Below are 20,993 nucleotides of genomic sequence, written 5' to 3'. Positions count from 1 at the left end.
TCTGTGGCTTTCTCCTTCCTCAGTACCTTTCTCTTTATCCTTGGTTATTCTCTCCAGCTATGCAGTGTCAGCACCTGGAAGCCCCCAGTGAAGGAACCATGGACTGTGTTCATCCACGTGCTGCTTTTGCGTATGGCTCCAGCTGTAAATTTGAGTGCCAACCTGGCTACAGAGTGAGGGGCTTGGACATGCTCCACTGCATTGGCTCTGGACAGTGGTCTGCACCCTTGCCGACCTGTGAGGGTAGGACTTTTTGTTAGCAACCTCCGTTTTGTCCAAGAAGGAGTCACATCATGGTAGAGAAGCCAAGGGCTCTTAGTGCCAGGATGATCTCCTCTAAGCTCTTGAACTGGAGCAGGCTGGTCAACCTCCAGGAACCATGGTTTTCTCATCTGTGAAATGGAGCTAAGAATTCCAAGGTGCTTGTGAGAATTAAGTACATAAAAAGCATAAAATTAAATAGCATGTATAAAGTACCCAGCGTAGAGCTTCTGCTCTACTGACATAGCCGAGGTATAGGGCCATGTCCTGTACTTGAGAGGGAGTTGGGGGCAGTGGCTAAAGAGAGTGATTCCCCATGTAGTCTTTGAGGGTAGTCTTTGACAAAGAAAGGAACACTGCACTGAAAAAGAGTGTGTGATACAATCCCAGGCAATTATATAACACCACCAAACTGAGTTCTGTGCAATTGTTTCCACCCTCAGTTTGTGAGGCAGACAGTGGTAATGGGAGGCTAGGAAATTTACGATGGATCAGTGAATTCCCAGACCTAGATAACAGCCCGACCCTGCTACTGTTTGGCTATGAGACTTTAGGGAAGTCACTTAACACTTCTGAACCTTACTTTTCTTGCTTACAAGGTAAGAGAAAAGCACTAGAGGATTTTTTTTTTTTTTTGCGATAGAGTCTCACTCTGTTGCCCAGGACGAATTACAGTGGCACGATCTCAGCTCACTGCAACCCCTGTCTCCCAGGTTCAAGCGATTCTCCTGCCTCAGCCTTCCGAGTAGCTGAGATTACAGGCTAGGTTTTGCATTTTTAAGAGACTAGGGTTTCACCATGTTTGGCCAGGCTGGTCTCAAACTCCTGACTTCAAGTGATCCATCCACATCAGCCTCCCAAAGGGCTGGGATTATAGGCACAAGCCACTGTACCCAGCTGGATTTTTGGTTCTGAAATGCCTTGATTCTGTAAAAACTAGAGGTCAAAGCCCAAAGCAAAGAGGTGGTCTTTACACTCTGAAAACCCTCGGGATTAGCCCGGAGATGAAATGCTTTATCAAGGAAGAACATGAGGAAACCAATCTTTAACAGAACTGAGGTCACTCAGGGCTTAATTGTGCTCAGGAACTCACTTTGGCTGCACTCACTTGGCAATTGAAATCCATTAGGATGACATCCTGTGTTCTAGAGACAAAGCCCGGCCAGAATCATTTTATAGGATTAGGTAACAGTGTCAACAATAAGCTATTAGCCCAGCCTTTTTTCCCTGTTAAGTCCAGCATTTTCCATTTCACAGATCATGTCAATATTTAACGAGCGCTTTCAATGTACAAAACACTCTGCTCAGCTCTGGAATAAAACTATGCATGACTGAGCCCAACCTCCAGGAGACCGTGGTCTAATGGGGAAGAATGACAGTCATGTATGAACAGCCCAAGAACAGTGGCCGTGGGAGCCCACTGCAGGGGCCTCTACCCCTAGTTAGGGTGGGAAGGGAGGGCCTCCTAAGGAAAGATCAGTCTAAGCCGAGACCTGAAGGGCAGGTGAAAGTGAGTCAGGCAAAGAGGCATGGGAAGGTGTTCCAGGCAGTCTTCCTTTTGGAAAATGAAGGATTTAGGGTTCCGAATAAATCGACAATGTGGATAGGAGAGGTGTAGCATCCAGGATTTTTTTCTGAGGAAGAACCCGGACCTTCCACTACCCGGCTTTAAAAGGTACCTTTTCCACTTAGCCATTTCGTGTAAGGCATTGGAGAGTCCTGTCCACGGAAGCATGGATTGCTCTTCGTCCTTGAGAGCGTTTCAGTATGACACCAACTGTAGCTTCCGCTGCGCTGAAGGTTTCATGCTGAGAGGAGCTGACACAGTTCAGTGTGATAAGTTGGGACAGTGGACAGCGCCAGCCCCAGTCTGTCAAGGTACTGTGAGAGTGGTAATGTTTTTCTGTGTGTCTCAGCTCAGTAGAGGCATCAGCATCTGCCCTGAGCATTTGCATGCCTTTCTTCATCAGACGTTCACTAAGAACCTACTATGTGCTGTACCCTTTGTACTTGGGACCAGGGATGAGATGACATGATGAGAGAAGCCAGTCTTAGACACAGCATGTCCACTACAGTATAGTCAAGGCGAGAAATGCTCTGATGGGCACGTATAGGGTACACTGGAATGAAGAAGATGGGGCTTGGGGGAAGAAATCATGCATGAGGGAAGGGTAATGGACAAGGTGTTTAGTTCAGTCTTGTCACTTCCTGTCCTTAAGCTTGTAGACTCTCTGAGGCTCAGTATCTTCTGTAAAATGGGGCTACTATTACCTGCCTTACCTACCTGCCTCACTAGTAGCTGTGCATTAATGTGTGTAAAAGCAACTTTAAAAAACTCTTATGAGCTTTATAGGGAAAATGATGATGATGATATTACCTTATAAATCATATGTCTGTGGTCTAATTTGACAAAATGATCCTCTTTCAATATGTTAGTTTTCTAATATTTTGCTCTTATACTAAGGCACTCATGTGGGGGTAGCGTGTTTCACTAGGATTGTTATTTTTTTTTACAAGGGGCACCTCACACACAAGTCATGTTCCAGAAGTGTAATACTGGCATTTTGTGTTTGTAATTACTGAGACCTCTGAGAAATTTATGTGACTCCCCTGGGTCTAAGTATACCCTGGTTTTAAAATGAGGCAGTGGTTTGAAAGCAGGTCTTGAAGGGATATTTGTGCACCATGTTCATAGCGGCATTAATCACAACTATTAAAATGTGGAAGCACCCTAAGTGCCCATCAATGGATGAACGGATACGTAAAAAAATATTCCGCATACTCACAATATTATTCAATCTTTAAAAGGAGAGAAATTCTGACATATTCTACAAATGTGAATGAGCTTAAAGACATTATGCTAAGGGAAATAAGCATTACAAAAGGACAAACACTGTATGATTCCACTCATATGGGGAACTTAGAGTAGTCAAAGTCATAGAGACAGAAAGTAGAATGGTGGTTGCCAAGGGCTGGGGCTGGGGAGAGGGATGTAGGGAGTTACGGTTTAATAGATATTGAGTTTAAGTTTGAAATGATGAAAAGAGTTTTGGAGATGGATAACGGTGATGGTGGCACAATAATATGAATGTATTTAATACCACTGAGCTATACACTTAATATTGGTGACATGGTAAATGGTAAATTAAATTTCACGCTATGTAAATTTTACCATAATAAAAAAATTGAAAAGCTAAAAAAAAAAAAAAAGAAGAAGAAGAGGAAGGCAATGGAATAGTTGGCTATACACCATGATGTTGAGACCTAGTCTGAGTTATGGAATGTATTATATATTTCACTGGAGAGAAAAAGATGCAATGGGCTCTTTGACACACTTCAAAGGGATCATAAGGAATTATTCAAGCAATTCTTGTCTCCAGGAAGGTAAATGTCTAATCAAGAAAAGATAGTTGGATATTCTCTTAAGTATCCAAAGATGTGGTCTCAGTAACGCCCTTCACAGGCCTTCTGAGTGTTTTTCACTCCTGAGCTCAAGGTCTGCATCTGATGCATGGCCTTAATATTACTGCTATCTATTACTGCCACTGCTACTAATAATAGCAGCTAATGTTTATTAAGCACTTTCTACGATCTCAGTCTAACTCTATGAGTAGCTATAATTATTACTACCATTTTAAAGATGAGAAGAGACAGCACATAGAATATATATGTGCTCTCTTCATATATGATTATCTATTTTACATCTTTGAGATCATGGTATATATTATAATTTTTATTCTGCTTTTTTATTTAACATCATACATTGAGACCCCTCCCATATCCTTCCAGTATATTCTTTTTAGTGGCCTTTAACATTCTTGTCATGGATCCACCATAATCAATTTTCCACCCCAAATTAATGGCATTTGTTTTCAATATTCCACTCTTACAAATAATGTCTTGATAAAAATCTCTGAGTAGATTTTTTTGGCATGCATCTTATTACATACTTAGCATAAATTCTTGGGTCCAAATGTATGACAGTTTACAAGTTATTGATACACGCTGCCAAGATGCTCAACAACGGTTCAGCATTTCCTAATAAAATCCTTCATGTGCCATTATAATTCAATGATACTTTTTCTCATCTTCTATGTTAAATAAACCCAATTCAGGAAACCCTGTTCTTAACACTAGAAAGAGTTAACAGCTCAAAATCAATGAGTACATGTGTATTACTGTTTCTTTATTCCTTACTTCCTCACCCCTTAGCTTTGCAGTGCCAGGATCTCCCAGTTCAAAATGAGGCCCAGATGAACTGCTCCCACCCCTTCGGTGCCTTTAGGTACCAGTCAGTCTGCAGCTTCACCTGCAATGAAGGCTTGCTCCTGGTGGGAGCGAGTGAGCTGGAGTGCTTGGCTACTGGAAGCTGGAGTTCTGTTGCTCCAGAATGCCAAGGTAAGAGTATATTCTTTCTAACATCTTGGAAATACATCGTAGGCAATATTTTTAAAGGCTGGAGTTTAGAGGTGGCAACTATATAAGATCCACCTTGAAACAGACTGGAAAAATAATTAATACTCTCACTCATCATCTTGTCCTGGAACCCAAAGATCCCAAATGCAAATGCCTCCGGGGGCTAAGCAGATAACACCAGTGTCAGGATGTCCGATCACAGGCGGTAGGGCATGGCCTTGCTAACTCGTTATCAGGGTCTTTACCCAGACCTGAAGGTTCCTGTCACAAACCAGGTAAACCCTTCTCACCTGGCCAAAAGGAGTATCTGGAAAGAAGACCAGGTGGGAAAAAAATTGCTTCAGAGCGGTTGTCCCAAAGCTGGTCTGGCACTTCTAGGAATCTTAGGGTATAATGGTAAAATGGGAGGGACAGAATTTACAGGTACCCAGTTGCAAACACTCCAAGATCTGTATAAAATTGGAGAAATATACTTAGAATAAAGTGAAGAGTGATAGAAAAAAGAGAAAAACTCGTCTATGTCCTGAGGGTTACAGGATTCTCAGAAGAAACGTGCAGATTCAGTGTCAACGTTCCATCTGCATTGTACTTGATGTTTGAAAAGCCAGTGTGTTCTGTCAACATTTTGTATGAACTGGAACCGGTACTAGTCATCCATGTTTGTGAATTGAAGGATAGATGTATATTTTTTATATTCCCCAGTCTTTTTCCCCTTAACATATCTAACTCCTTAGTTAATTCCTTAAAAAATGCTGCTTTTTAAAAGCAAGATTTTCATTTATAATAAAGAAATGATAAAATATCCTCTTAAACACTCCTACCCTAAAATAGACACTGTTAGCCTTCTGGTATGAATTTTTCCAATATTTTTTCCATCTACTTTTCTCCCTATGCAATGAATATTTTTATGATGTATATACAATTATAACAATAAAGTTAAGTGGGTAAAAGACTAGACATTTCTACATTCTTTGCCATACCTTTCACTTTGTATAGACTTGCAACATTTGAATGAAAGCAGGCAGTTACTTTTTTTTTTTTTTGAGACGGAGTTTCGCTCTTGTTACCGAGGCTGGAGTGCGATGGCGTGATCTCCGCTCACCGCAACCTCCACCTCCGGGTTCAAGCAATTCTCCTGCCTCAGCCTCCCGAGTAGCTGGGACTACAGGCGTGTGCCACCATGCCCAGCTAATTTTTTTTTGTATTTTTAGTAGAGACAGGGTTTCATCATGTTGACCAGGATGGTCTCGATCTCTTGACCTCACAATCCACCCGCCTCGGCCTCCCAAAGTGCCGGGATTACAGGCGTGAGCCACCGCGCCCCGGCCTACTTTTTTTTTTTTTTTTTTTTTTTTTATGAAAAGGAAACCACTTGCTATTCAGGTCACACAAAAGCACGAACACATGTACACACACACACACACACACACACACACACACACACCACTGTTAAGCTAGGTCAGCAGTAAATGAATGAATGAACAAATGAGTGAACAAACAGCAGAATTGAATGTCCTTCATCCCCAGGCACCAGAGAGGATGACAAGCCTCTGGATTTAGGGTTGGGTGCACCTTCAGAGCTGGGTCTAGAGAGAACAGGGTGGGGCTGTGACCTTGCCCCTTAAGTGCTCATACTGGCTATGTTGAAGCCTGGATATATCACAAAGAAGTTGTGGGAAGAACTAGGCATCCCTGAGGACAGTGATCACAGTGACTGAAACTCTTCCAGGCAAGCCTGGGCGGGGCAGGGCACAGATTACAGTTCATTGCTCCATACTGTCCTACCTCTGGGTGTTTCACAGCAAGGAGGTTGCCACTCACCACGGCTTCCTGTGACCTTCCAGTTCCCTTCTGCTTTTAGTTCTTTGTTTACTCTGAACTTTCTCCTCTTGTACCGGGTGCACATCAAGTGAAATACCCAAATGCGGGCTGGGCAGGAAGGCACCATGCGGTGTGCAATCCACTAGCTGTTGTAATACTTCTGAGAGAGTGTTATCAGATAATTTCCCTTTTTAATGTCGCCCCCACCCCTCCACACCTACCCCTGATATCAGAAGGCAAAGCCACAAAAGAGCTGGAAATGGGCTCTATGTCACCAACGTCCTCATCCACACCCTTTCCCCCATTGGTCCTTGTGGTTTATAGGCTTCTTGAATTGTGTCCTCTCCAGCCGCACATACACACTTACTACAAAAAGACTTTTCAAGTGGCAGAAAAGAACCAGATCTTCGGACAAGTTGATCACATTAAAAGGAATGTAGCTGGAGAGAGGAAGGAATGAAGGGAAGAGAAAGGTGTAGAAAGTGTTCTTGGAACCTCATGGCATTTAAGTCAGTGGCTGAAAAACGACCCTAGTACAGCCATACCCCAGCTGTCTCTGGTATAAGGCCATGCACTGCTCAACCAGGTCAAATAGCGAGGGAGAAATACCCTGAAGCATGTGTTCACTTAGTCTACACTTTTTAATGTCAACACATTGAATCTGGGCTTTATGGTTTCAATCACTGGCAGAGGAACATTTTGACAGCTATTAACATTTGCACATGTACCTGTACGCCTGAACCTAAAAGTTAAAAAAGAAAAACATTTTCACACAGTGCTTTTATTGTTGACACTAGTAAAAATCCTGGGAGCTATGTGATGCTATCTTCCTATTTTAAAGGTGGAGCTATTGAGGCTCAGAGAGGTTAAGTGACTTACTAAAAGTCACAGAGCATGACTTCCAATCCAAGTAAGTCCTCTAGCACCTCAAACTCCATGTGCATAAACTTTGGCAAAGAACTATGAGACCTAATTTAACTGTTTTTTTGAAAGTGAACATGTAGAGTCATTTGTGGCTGGCCAACACAGGACAATGCTCTTGGGAGGAGGTACAAATTAGCACTTGCAAAAAGCCAATTACATTATATATCTCCTGTATGTCCATGATTTTTAAATTTTATTTTAAATTTAATTTTTACATTTGATTTAATTAATGTATATAACTAATTGCTACAGGCAAAGATTATACATTTTCCCATTTCAAGGGTGAAGTAACTGAGGCTCAGAAAGGTTGGTCTAGAGATAGCTTGCTAGCAAGTAACAGAGCCAAAATTCGGACCCAGATTCCACCACTTTGTTTTCTGGTAAGGCCATTAGGGGTGTTTCTGAAGAAGGTATCAAGGAAGCAACCACTTCTACTCCTGTCCAGAAGAAACCAAAATGAATTGCACCACTATCTTTCGAAACAGAGCACCACCTTCCTTTAAAAACCACCTCTAAGGGCCGGGCGCGGTGGCTCACGCCTGTAATCCCAGCACTTTGGGAGGCCGAGGCGGGTGGATCACGAGGTCAAGAGATCCAGACCATCCTGGTCAACATGGTGAAACCCCGTCTCTACTAAAAATACAAAAAATTAGCTGGGCATAGTGGCACGTGCCTGTAATCCCAGCTACTCAGGAGGCTGAGGCAGGAGAATTGCCTGAACCCAGGAGGCGGAGGTTGCGGTGAGCCGAGATCGCGCCATTGCACTCCAGCCTGGGTAACAAGAGCGAAACTCCGTCTCAAAAAAAAAAAAAAAAAAAAAAAAAATGTCACCTCTAAAGCTGTTTGTGATTGAGCACTTCGGGATGTCAATCAACTGTAAGCTGCTGCTATTTTATGCCTCTAGAACCTCTAACTGGTGATAAAGCATCATGAAATTCAAACAGTTTTAGCCAAATGCCATCCTTGTATATTAAGGACACACACACACACACACACAGTTACAGAGTTCAGGTTGCTGAATTATAAAACGATCTCTTCTTTTCTCCTCTGCCATGCCTACGATAGCCATTCCCTGCACACCTTTGCTAAGCCCTCAGAATGGAACAATGACCTGTGTTCGACCTCTTGGAAGTTCCAGTTATAAATCCACCTGTCAGTTCATGTGTGATGAGGGATTTTCTTTGTCTGGACCAGAAAGATTGGATTGTACTCCATCGGGACACTGGACAGACTCCCCACCAACGTGTGAAGGTAGGCGTGTGGGCCTGTCCTTTCTTATGGCTTTAAGATGACATCAGAGAATGGAGAATCATCGGTGATTTATACAAAAGTGTTCTTGAGCTGAAACAAATAACACTCTCCACAACCATGGTAATCTAGATCAAAAATTTCTCCCTCTTTAAATAATATTTTAATAGCTTTAATTAAATATTGTACAGTTTCGGAACCATCCTGGCCAATATGATGAAACCCTGTCTCTACTAAAAATACGAAAATTAGCTGGGCATGGTGGCACAGACCAGTAGTCTCAGCTACTTGGGAGGCTGAGGCAGGAGAATCACTTGAACCCGGGAGTCAGAGGTTGCAGTGAGCCAAGATTGCGCCACTGCACTTCAGCCTGGTGACAGAGCAAGACTCCGTCTCAAAAAAAAAAAAAATTGCACGGTTTCAGGAAGTGCTTTCATGTCATTATCGCATTTCTGTTTACCACAATACTAAAATAATGAGGAAAGGCAGCATCATCTCATTTTACAGATAAGGAAGAGACACATGCCTAAAGAGGTTAAACAACTCATCCAGGGTCACACTGTCAGTAAGTGAAAAGGCTCAGCTCTATGTCGCTGAAAGTTTTACTTCCTTACAGAGTCTTTTTCAGCTACATTCTTCATTTTTTCATTCCTATGCTCACCTTCAACTGAGCACCTACTAAATTCCAGCCACTGAGCTTATTCAGGGATGGGTGAGAGTTAACCCTAGCATGACTATGTGTGTACTTCCCTCCTCCCTCCACTTCTATACTTCTATATGGAATAGAACCTTCTTGAAGGCAGAAGCTGTAGGAGCTGTGCCTTCTTCATCTCTCTCTTTGTTTTTTTTTTTTTTGAAAAAATGTTGGCCGGGCTGGTCTCGAACTCCCAGCCTCAGGTGATTCACCCACCTCGGACTCCCAGAGTGTTGGGACTACAGGCATGAGCCACTGCACCCGGCTGCCTTCTTCATCTTTATACTCCCTGCAGCAGCTAGGCAGAATACAAATGGACGTGTGACAAATATCTGTTGAATTGAAGCTGATCATTTACCAGTAAAATTTACTCAAACACAAGCTTCGGTAAATTAGTAGAATTCTCAAAGACAGGGGCCAGATCTTATCTGTCTTTAACTCTCCCGAGACATCTGGCTGGCAAAGTATCTAGTATATTTTACGTTCTAAAATAGAAGTGCACTGAATTAATTAATTCATAGCTCCTGTTTAGTTGCAAAAGTTACCCTTGTTCTAATGTATTGTTCAGTGTAGAGTTAGTAATAATGAGACCAGCAATAATTGCTAATAATTATTGCTTAAGGTAGTACCACCTATTTCATAAGCATCATCACATTAAGTCCACACAAAGAAACCCTTAAGTTGATTATTACTATGACCATTTTAAAGGTGAAGACACTGAGGCTTTGCGAGGTTAAGCAGCTCACAAAGGTCAATGGCTAGAAGTATGGAGACAGGATGCAAACCCAGGCCTACGCTGATTATAGCGCTAGTGTTTTGACCACTGAACTACACTATCACCCAGTGGCAGGGCTTCTGAACCCTGGGTAAGTCACTTGTGAATTTAGCTGTAACTGCTAAATGAACTTTAGAAATGGCAGTGCCTGGTGATCAGATCAGAGAATAAGTTGGTAGAAATCTCCTAGTGTTAATATGAAAACAGCTAAAATATTATTTATTCCTTCTTGTGGAACGAGCACTAGATTAATATCCAAAGACTTATATTGCTGTCTCTCCAAGTCATGTGCTGTTAGGAAAGTCTCGTCACACCCTTAGCCTCCTGTTTTCTCAATTCCAAAAGGAGAGGAGTGGACACCACCACCTTTGAGGTCTCTTCCCTGGCCAAGAACTCTGTAGGGTGAAAGACATAAAATGCTACCATCTGCTGTCAAAAAGATGTACTACAGCTTCCCCGAGCATTCTAGAACATTTATGCGGGATAGCATTTGGGCTTGTGCTTTATCACTCATTCATTTATTCTTCACTCTTATTCATTTGTCCCATTGACATTTATCATAAATTCTGTTTTCCCAGATTTTTAGGCTAAAGAATAAAAAAAAACTTTTAAAATCTCATTCATATTTTAAATCATGTATGCAACCAACATGGCTGCTAGATCTGTAGCTCTTGCTTCCCTCACTCCTTTCCAGCCCTCTCTTCCCGGCAGGAGGAGGCATTTCCCTCCCACCTTGCAGGCCCAGTCCGACTCACTGTCTAGACCCAACCCTGACCATGAACAGCAGCTTTAACCCACTATCACTCTGAGAATTATCAACCTTGACTGATTCTGATCTTGAGCTCTGGTTTTTTCACTTGGGTTTCTACTTCATTCTCCAGATTTATGCTCTAAAGTGAGGCAAATGGTTCCCCTTCTTTTCCCATATGCCTGAACCCATTAATTTTTCACCCTCAGCATTGCCCCCAAGAACCCCAGTTTTCAAATAGTGTTTTGCAGAGTTCTAGGATATATCAGATGATGGACTCAGGAGCCTCCAAGTAAGCAGAGGCAGTGTGGCAGGTGGAGTTCTCAAGCTGTCTCTTCAGAGTGCAATGTGAGATTTTGTTTTGGGGGACGGCTCTACAGATATTTCTACTTTAGTTAGAATGCCAGTTTCCTGGGCCCTCAGGGATGTGGCCTCTGCTTAGTTCTTCCTCAGTATCTGCAGAAGGAATTGGTTCCAGGACACCCTGCAGGTACCAGAATCCTCAGATGCTCAATTCACTTACATAAAATGGCATAATATTTGCATATAGCCTACATACACCCTCCCTTATACTTTTAAATCATCTCTAGATTACTTATAATACTTATAATACCTAATGCAAAAGCCTATATATCACCTCATCTGTGTGGATTCAACACACCCAGTGCATGTCAAATTCAAGTTTTGCTTTTCGGAACTTTATAGAATTTATTTTTTCCTGAATATGTTTGATCCCCGATTAGTCGAATCCATAGATGCAGAGCCCTTGGATACAGAGGGTCTATTATTTTTCAGGCTTGTCTCTGTCTTTGCCCTTCAGGACCTGAAGTCCTTTCCATAAACCAAAGCACTGCTTGAGGTTCTTGTACCAACTGCAGGCTGGATTGCTTGTATACAGTTTCTGTGTCCCTCCTGTCCCTGCCTATTGAACCACTTCCATGATAAAGACTGCTGAGTCCCTAATCCCTGAACACTGTCATTGACCCTCTGGCGACCATGTTTGGCTGCTGAACCCAACTCTTAATGCCTATTTTCACTGTGTCGGGAGGGGTCCTGGTTCCAAGTCCCAACCTCGACTCTGCTCTTCTGCCATGTGCCTGCTTACCCATGTCCTAAAATATGGTGAACTGGTGCCCCCTAAAGTTCTGGCCCAGCTGACATCTCCATTTTTTCCTTCATTCCCCCAACATTTCTCTGACTCCATGGGGCTTTCTAGTTTTATTTGTAAAGTTTGAGCTTACAAGAGTCAACTCAGTTACATTTATTATTTATACTAAATCTTCTTTCCAGAAAATTATTGATGAAATTCTATCAAACTCAAGTAAAATGATATAATAAAAGGAAACAGAGAATTTACTAAATCTATCTGAAATAATATAAATCGATATGTTTATGAACTCAGATACAATCATGTATACCTACTCAATGGACTATAGGAAAATAGCAATGAAGACCTGTATGTGACAGAACTGCCTTGGTAGTCAGTGAAAATAGAGTATTAAGCGTGCAATAAATGCAACCCTTATCTGTTTTCTATTTTTGTAATTATTCAGGATTTTTCTCCAAAGTTTTAGAGTAGGTTCAAGAATATAACCACTTCTCAAAGTTATGCACAAAGGCCATTCCTGGGTATAAGTCTTTTCCTCTGCATCTGCACTAATCTCCAGTCCAGCAGCATTCTTGATAACTCTACAAATGTCATTCATCCTATGTTTGCTGAGTGCCCACCATATGCCAGATCTGAGTTAGGCTTCCATGTAACTCATCAAGGCTGCCCCTCAAACAGGAAAACCCGCTTTTTTACATGATCCAGAGCCAAATTCTCAGTATGTAAGGGTCAAGTTTAATTTTTACCTGAAAGGGTTAAGAGACTTTTATAAATACAAAAGTATCCTTATACAAGGATCTGTAACATTGGCTGAACATGACTGACAAAACTGAAAGCAAAGCACTATCCCCCAGATGAATTTAATACTGTAGCAATTCTCATTTTATACCAGGGCCCCCTTCAGTGAATTTTTAAAAACAGTAATTCCTCTTGTTTCTTTTCAAGCCAGGTAGGAATACATTTTAGAATCCATTTAAAGTACATTGTCTTCATTACTGTATTCATTCATTTAGTAAGTATTTGTAGAACCCCTACTATGTGTCAGGCCCTGTTCTCTGGGATACAGTGTTTAAAGAACTAACAAGGTCCCTGCTTTCATGCAGCTGACAATATACTTATTCTTCAGTTTAAAGTTGTCATTCTGGGAGATTATGAAAAAGTTATTTTTGTGAAAATGTTCACAGATGATTTCATGTCTAGGCCTTACACCAATAGACATATTTCAAAAATGTTTGGTAAATTGACTTGATGTGTCAGATATGAAGTCGTTAATTACTCAACAATTTGAGAGTACTGAACTGAAATTCACTATGTTACTCTGGCTATTTGAATGGATTCATGCAATAGGAATCCATAATCCTTCAATGAATGGCTTGTTACTGAAAAATACATGGGCCAGTATATAAAAACCAAATACTGTACATCAGTTTTCCATGAGGCAGCACATAGGACTTGAAGAGGTTTGTAAAAATCAAACTAGCTAAGTAAATTGTGACTTACCTGACCAAGGTATTGACTTCAGAATAGCCTTAGATTTAAAGAAATAATAGTTACTTCATTTGTCAATAACCCAACATTTATTGATAAATAATAGTCTTATGTTAGAGAAGCTAATGGGGAGAAAGGCATAATGCTAAAAAAAATATGTAACTGCAATAGTTTGTAAAAACACTTTTTGGGGGTAAATTGTGTATTAAAAATTAAATTCATTTATTTCTTCATGAAGCAAGTGGTTACTGAGCACCACCTCTTGAGATCCTGTGGTGGGAATTGTGGAAGACTCAAGGATGATGATTCTTGGATTTTAGACACTTTCCACCCAGCAGAAGAGGGAGGGTATGACATGTGACATGACAGCACATGAGTTCAGACAAAAAGTTGAAGAATTCAGAGGGGAAGAGTTCAGGCTGCAGTGATCAGCGGAGTCTTCAGAGAGGTTAAATTGAGTTAAATCCTGGAGGACTGGTGGGATTTTATCCCATGAAAATGGAAAAATACTCAGGGAAATGTGGGCCAGGAACCAGAAGCAGTAACACACAAAGTCACTTCAGGGAATTCCAAGGAACTGATCTATCTTGACCAGGAGGTTTTGAGCTTTCCTATGTTACCCGGATCGGTAATATTAAAATACAACAACAAAAACAAAAAAATTAGCAAGGGGATTCAAGTGGAAGGAACAGTTTGAGACAGAAAGCAATCATTGCAGTTTTAGGAGTGTTGAATTTGAAGAGATGGCATGATATACAGGAACAAGTAGTTTCAGGCAAGAGGAAAGGCGGAAGTCAAACCCTGGACTGCACCCATTCAAATCATTCAAATGAGATAGCGGGAGCTGTGGCAGGCTACGAGGTCTCTGAAGCAGAGGGTGTAGAGAAAATAGGGTGACATTGTAAGTTCTTGAGCGTGGCTGCCTAAATCTTTGACTTCCTTGTGTTCATGACTTGTACCTATACTCCTGCCTGTAAGCTCACCATCCTCCCACTGCCCTTTGCAGCAAATGACCTATATTATATGTTGTGGAATGATGCTGCCTAGCAAAACACCTGGAATATACGTGATTAATCAATATTTTTGAATAGATAAGTGAATGAACTTTGCGTAACACAGAACTTCTGAATAAACTTGGAGATTGTGACACTCTTAATTTGATACTCCAGCCAGCAAGTGCCCAGAACTCTTCGCCCCAGAGCAGGGTAACCTGGATTGTTCTGACACTCGTGGAGGATTCAATGTTGGCTCAACCTGCCGTTTCTCTTGTAACAAGGGCTTTAAGCTGGAGGGGCCTAATAATGTGGAGTGCACAATTTCTGGAAGATGGTCAGCTACTCCACCAACCTGCAAAGGTAATGATATATACTTGCTGAGACAGTTCTACTTTCGGAAATTTATTCCACAACAACAAACAATCATCTGGTTCTTATATGTGAACTAGATCATTGTACATAGATTTAAAGAAATAATAGTTACTTCATTTGTTCTATTATTTGGATTTAGCAAATAGCTGAAGGATTTAAAAATGTCTAAGGAGTGACAGGATATTTTTATGTTTGTGAATAAAAGGGATATTGATTCCTAAGCAGGAATTTTGTTTCATGGCTTCTTTTTTTGAAAGAGTATTTTTTTGATCAAATTGAATGATCTCCATTAATTTATTGCTGAGAGAAAGAGATCATACTGGGGTAGAGTCACCGGCCCGGTTTTTCAAATCTAGGAATTGAGGTATAGAGAGTTCAATCATCATCTTCCTGCCATGTGGCAAGCTAATGACAAAGCTGGTGGGATCTTTCAAATGTGAGAAATACTTTGAGACAGAAAGCAATCATTGCAGTAAATTTCAACTTTCACATTGACCTTTAGCCAGAGAACAGTACCACTTCCCAATAAGGCAGGGTTGGGCAGGCAGTTAGACCATGTATGTTTGGCTCTCTACTGAATTTCTTATATTTCTGTAGCTTTTTTTGCTTCTTTTTAATATAGCAATAACCATGACTCCTCTGATTTCTTCTTTTGGCCAGGAGAATCTTCTCCTCAAGGATGCTTTTAAATAATTTTCCTCATCTGGTTTTCTATCTCTGACACTATTAGTTTTTCTTAATTTCCTTAAACAGGTCTTGGTAGAGCCTCCCTTGTTATGAAGGGAGTGAAAAGCAGTTATTCCACATCAGCCTTAACTCTTACGCTTCTTTTAATTGGAAGCTCTCTGAATTGAAATATTTTCTCACAACAGGCATAGCATCAGTTTCTACTCCAGAGGTGCAATGCCCAGCCCTCACCACTCCTGGGCAGGGAACCATGTTCTGTAGGCATCATCTGGGAACCTTTGGTTTTAATACCACTTGTTACTTTGGATGCAATGCTGGATTCACACTCATAGGAGATAGCACTCTCAGCTGCAGACCTTCAGGACAATGGACAGCAGTAACTCCAGCATGCAGAGGTAAGGTGCAAAAGAACCGGCAGTTCTGATGCTGCCTTCCTGCAGGCACTCAAGCTAGCCATTGTGCTTGTCTGTTGAAGTCTCACCCAACCACAACCACTAATGCAAGTGTCAGCTCCCCTATGAAATCCACACCAATCCCAATTAGAAGTAATGTGTCACAGGCACATCACTTCTGCCCTTCCTCACGTCACAAGCTAAAGCTAATACACAAGTACTCAGAGCCTTAAAGGAAGAAACATTTGCAGATGTCCAAGATGTGTTAGAATAATAAGTATATTAAACGTAAAACCTTCTATAGAAATTGGCAAATTAGAGGTTGCAAATTATGTGACAGTATAAACATCCCATATTTTCATAATAATTTGAGCTTAAAAAAAAAGTTAAGCCGTACATGGTATTTCCTGAAGAGCTATCACCCTGTACATAAAGCATTGAGTCCTATGTTTCTTTCATTTTTGTATCCCTCACAAAACATAGCACAGTGCTTTGCAAATGTCACTACTGATTCATTGATCAGTAGTGATTAATGAACTTATTTGAATTATATAATTTCTTATCCATAAATTAGAAGGAATAACCTGAAGTTTCCTGAAAAAGTAGTTTAAGGAGGATGACTGTCTACTGCTCTCAAACGTACAGTTTCCCGATATGCTGAACACTTGCGACGTATTTTAATACACACATACTGACATGCCAGTTGATCACAAACGTAGTAATAACATTTAGAACAATAGTATTTTTAAGAACCAAAAATTTTTAAATAGTATATTTGAAGGCAAGATTTACCGACGCATTAGCAGGTATTTATTGGATGCTACTATGTGTCCATCTTTCCATCGTGGTTCTTTGGCTATCACCCTTTGGGAAAATATTTTCATATATGTGCTGTTGAAAGAGCTACTGTGAATATTGGAAGTGGCTCATATCCTTTATGACCTTTTATATTCTGCCTCATCTATTGGCAATGTTAGTCAGGATACAAAAGAAACCATAATTTCTTTTGCCTTCAATGTGTTTTTCTTGCATTCTTTCTTTTCTGCAGCTGTGAAATGCTCAGAATTACAGGTTAATATGCCAGTAGTGATGAACTGCTCCAACCTCTGGGGAAACTTCAGCTATGGATCGATCTGCTCTTTCCATTGTCTAGAGGGCCAGTTACTTAATGGCTCAGCACAAACAGCATGCCAGGAGAATGGTCACTGGTCAACTACCGTGCCAACCTGCCAAGGTACATTTTCGTGTGGGTCGAGAAGTCACTTTGATGTGGAAAATAACAAAATCAGTGTTTCTTCTCTGTGTCTTTCTCACAGTGGTCTTGCTTTCCAGCACAGAGTTTCCCCCACTTAATAAGTGTTTCACAACGAATCGGGCAGAATCTCCTTGCCTTATAGAGTGGTGGAAATTAAACCCAGTGACTGTGCAGGTGATCACCACTCCTTTTCAGTGTTCAATTCGTGAAATGAAACCTTTCACTTCGCTATAATCTCTGTTTAACAGACCTTGAAGTTTCAGAATGTTTTAAACTGGGAGTTATTTTATGCAGATTTCTAACTTATTATCTCTGAAGATTTTGCTTACCGCCTAACTCTAAAAACACCCTTGCAGATCTTCCTTAATTAAGCTCCATCTCTTTGCAAAGTGTATTTCAGCCCCTGGTTTTTTCCCCTCGTGGCTTGTCTTGACTTCCTTTTGTTACATTTGCAGATGTCCAAGATGTGTTAGAATAATAGGTATACTAAATGTGAAACCTGCTAGAGAAGTTGATAAATTTAGAAGTTGCAAAGTATGTGGTAATATAAACATTCCATATTTTCATCCATCTGAATCTTTGCCAAAGAATCTATCATTCCATCTGAATCTTTGATGAAAAATTACCCATGTTTTATTTTATTTGCCTAAACTTACATGTATAGGCTTCTTATGTCTTTTATTGGTTCTTACCCTGATTCCTTTGGAAATTACAGTTTATATTTAAGCCTTAGGAATAAAATAAGGTCCCACTTTCCATTCTGTTGCAGTGGATTCATGAATTCTGGATATTCTTTCATGTTAGTTTGTCAGCATTGCCAGGGCCTTTGGTGATCCTATCTGATCTCACATCTTAGAGTTCTTGGAAACTTTCTGGGAGAGAAAGACTGTTCTTTTGCATAATATGCTTCTTATATCTTGCATATGTGTGTGTTTGTTTTGCAGCAGGACCACTGACTATCCAGGAAGCCCTGACTTACTTTGGTGGAGGGGTGGCTTCTGTAACAGGTCTCATAACGTGTGGGACACTCCTGGCTCTGCTAAGAAAACGTTTCAGACAAAAAGGTAAATAGAAAAGAATCCTCCTTTGCTTTTTTATTTTTCAGTAATTTAGGGGGGGAGGTAAAACCACAACTTCAGTAGTTCATGTTGGAAAATATTTGAGTTAAAAGAAAATTAAGCCAAGATAAGTGATCTTGAGAACTGGCTCTCACCAGAATCACCTAGGGAACTTCATAAAAATATATGAAGGAACTTCATAAAAATATATTCTACTTAAAAATAAGTAGAATTTTTTTTACATGTTCATCAAGTGTCATTTTTATTAGATACAACAATATTCATTTCAAAATTATTTATAATCATGAGTAATTTAAAAATTAGTTCAACTATCATAATAAATGAAATGATTAAAGTTATACATATAGGGTTTTTTTTACTGTAACGATAGAGCATTTAAAAATAATATTAAGTGTATGATGATTATTTTTAAGTGGAATATATTTTTATGAAGTTCCTTCTGTGGGGAGACTTGGGAGTGGGTGCAGAAATCTGAATTTTTCAAAAGCCCTCTCCCAAAATTGAAATGAGCCTACTTTGCAGTTTGGCATTTGGGGCCTCTGGTCTAAGTTCCCTAGGCTATCATTGAACCGAATTAGAACGGTGCCATGCTTCCTTATTTCACTCATTTCTTCATGTAGCAGTCATTTATTGATCATCTCTCTTAGAGTGTGAGACCCATAATGATGGTCCCTGGTATTAAGGAAGGAATAATCCAGTAGGGGAGACAGGTGAAATCAGCACTGACAGTGAAGTGTGGTAAATACGTTGGGAGACAAATACAATCGGGGCATTATTAGAATGTAGACTAGAGATGCCTAAACCAGACTGGCAGGTCAGAAAGCCTTTTTCAAGCTTAGCTTTGAAGAATGAGGGGCGTTTAGCCAAGGGGAAAATGGACACAGAGTTCCATCAGAGAAAATGGCATGTAGAAAGACATGAAAGTGTGAGATCACTGAAGAGATGGTAAGTTTAGGAGTTCAGGGCATCGGAATCAAAAGGGGATTATGGAGGAGGCAGGAGTGAAGCTAGAGGCAGAAGAAGCTGCCCCTGTGTTGGTGACCTGGTGTGATGAGGTAAGAGATTTGCTTTTTCTCCTGAAAACTTGTGAAGTTGATGCAGGGTTCAAGAAGAGAAGACCAAATAGATGAAAACTCTCTGTAAGGGAAACTGTGTTCATCAGATCGTTCATCAGAAAAATAACCTTAATCAGGAATTAAAGAAGAGAACATCTCTTTAGGTTTAAAACATCTTTTCTCAATCTACTTCCAGACACTTAGCCTGCCTTTAAGTTCATAAAGTTTTGTTTAAACCTAATGGAGCTCTTCTTCATCAGTCCTCATAGAAAGTAACTAGGGGCATCAGGGAGAACATTAATGCTCAAATCCAGGTAATTCAAAGTGGCGATGTAAAAATATCTGAAAAAGTTCTCACTGAATTTCTCTATTGTTGACATAGGTCTCCACACCTATTCTTAACTGCTCAGAGGCAAAACCACGTGTTCCCCACTCTTATTCTTTCTCCATTTACAATACTACCAAAACACCGAGGCTGTTTTTCCAAATCTCCTTCATATTCCCTCCTGTGAGTGGCTAATACAGTAGACAAAGGGCAATCCTCTGCTTCAATACCAAAGAGATGTACTGAGAGCTACAGTGAATCTCTCCATGCAGAATGTGTGCTTGCTCAACCAAACCCAAGAGGTAACGGCAAGAGCTCCTTGACCTTATCTGTATGATCACATAGGAATCACATAAATCTTGATGTTTTCCCCAAGTTCTTTCTTTGATGTTGAGACATTTCCAGGGGACCCTCTAACAGTGGAAGAGGACAAATAGCCACCCATGCTCCAATACTTTTAATAATAAATACATTCATTTGTTGGGGATGGGAGCTTTTTGCCTGGGCTTCTCCCAATTTGGTTTTAGGCTTTCAAGTTTTCTATGGCCAAATAAGAGGAAAATGCTGCAGCCATGGCTGAAAATTCAACTATGAGAGTCTGTCATTTGGATAAAAATATGCAACCCAGGAGGAAAAACATCCACTGTTTTGTTTGTTTGGATTTGTGCACGTGGTTAGCTTGCCCAGCTGAGGCCTGAGGGCATGTGACACAAGATGCCCTAAAAGAGATTGATTTATGTATTTACTGAAAGGAAGGAGGAAGAAAGTGAGAGGACTCTAGAGTTAAATATTGTTGAATGTTTAATTTAGCCTAAAACACTTTCCACCTTTCAGGGAGAGACTGTTCCCAATATTCCCCTTATAATGAGCCTACCTGAAAATCAGTCCACTGGTTTTCCCCAATAATTTATATCCTTAATGACTCTCTCTTTCATCTCTTTTTTTTTGTAAATAATTCATTCATGTCTTCTTACTTATTTTAGATGATGGGAAGTGCCCCTTGAATCCTCACAGGTAAGGTAGAAATGTTTTATAATTGAGTAAATTTTGCTAGTTTGACTTTCTAATTCACTGTAATACCAGAATGATCACACACAATGCCTGCTTCCTTTTACAATGTCTTCTTTTCTATTCTGAGGTAAAATACACAGATCACAAACGTTCTAATTATAATATAAAGTAGAAATAAATCAAAAAGTAATTTATAATAAAAACAAAATGCAAAAGCTTAGGTGCTATGCGAGCGCATGCAATGAGGTCTTCAGAAGCATGCACCTTCCAGCAGAATCACTAGGAAAGCAACAGCCCTGTGGACTGATGGAGGAATGTTGTATTAGTGAGTCAAAGAGC

At 40.5% G+C, this 20,993-nt stretch overlaps 1 protein-coding gene across 3 annotated transcripts in view; it reads left to right on the top strand.

Moving 5' to 3' along the window:
* The window catches only part of SELP (selectin P), a 44,619-nt gene that overhangs the window by 17,748 nt on the left and 5,878 nt on the right, over positions 1-20,993 (top strand). The window contains exons 7-15 of one of the 3 annotated variants that reach the window (XM_012444715.2): positions 58-243; positions 1,954-2,139; positions 4,474-4,659; positions 8,488-8,673; positions 14,653-14,838; positions 15,723-15,932; positions 16,978-17,163; positions 18,129-18,248; positions 20,627-20,657. In XM_012444715.2, the coding sequence (XP_012300138.2) occupies positions 58-243; positions 1,954-2,139; positions 4,474-4,659; positions 8,488-8,673; positions 14,653-14,838; positions 15,723-15,932; positions 16,978-17,163; positions 18,129-18,248; positions 20,627-20,657 (1,477 nt within the window). The remainder of the gene's footprint in view (positions 1-57; positions 244-1,953; positions 2,140-4,473; positions 4,660-8,487; positions 8,674-14,652; positions 14,839-15,722; positions 15,933-16,977; positions 17,164-18,128; positions 18,249-20,626; positions 20,658-20,993) is intronic. The other 2 variants (XM_064370377.1, XM_012444716.2) reach the window with 2 other exon arrangements.

This window comes from Aotus nancymaae, unplaced genomic scaffold (assembly GCF_030222135.1).
Source record: "Aotus nancymaae isolate 86718 unplaced genomic scaffold, 86718_ANA_hifiasm-v0.15.2.pri h1tg000108l, whole genome shotgun sequence".
In the NCBI taxonomy this organism is placed as follows: domain Eukaryota; kingdom Metazoa; phylum Chordata; class Mammalia; order Primates; family Aotidae; genus Aotus; species Aotus nancymaae.
This window is presented reverse-complemented; position numbering and strand designations above follow the sequence as displayed.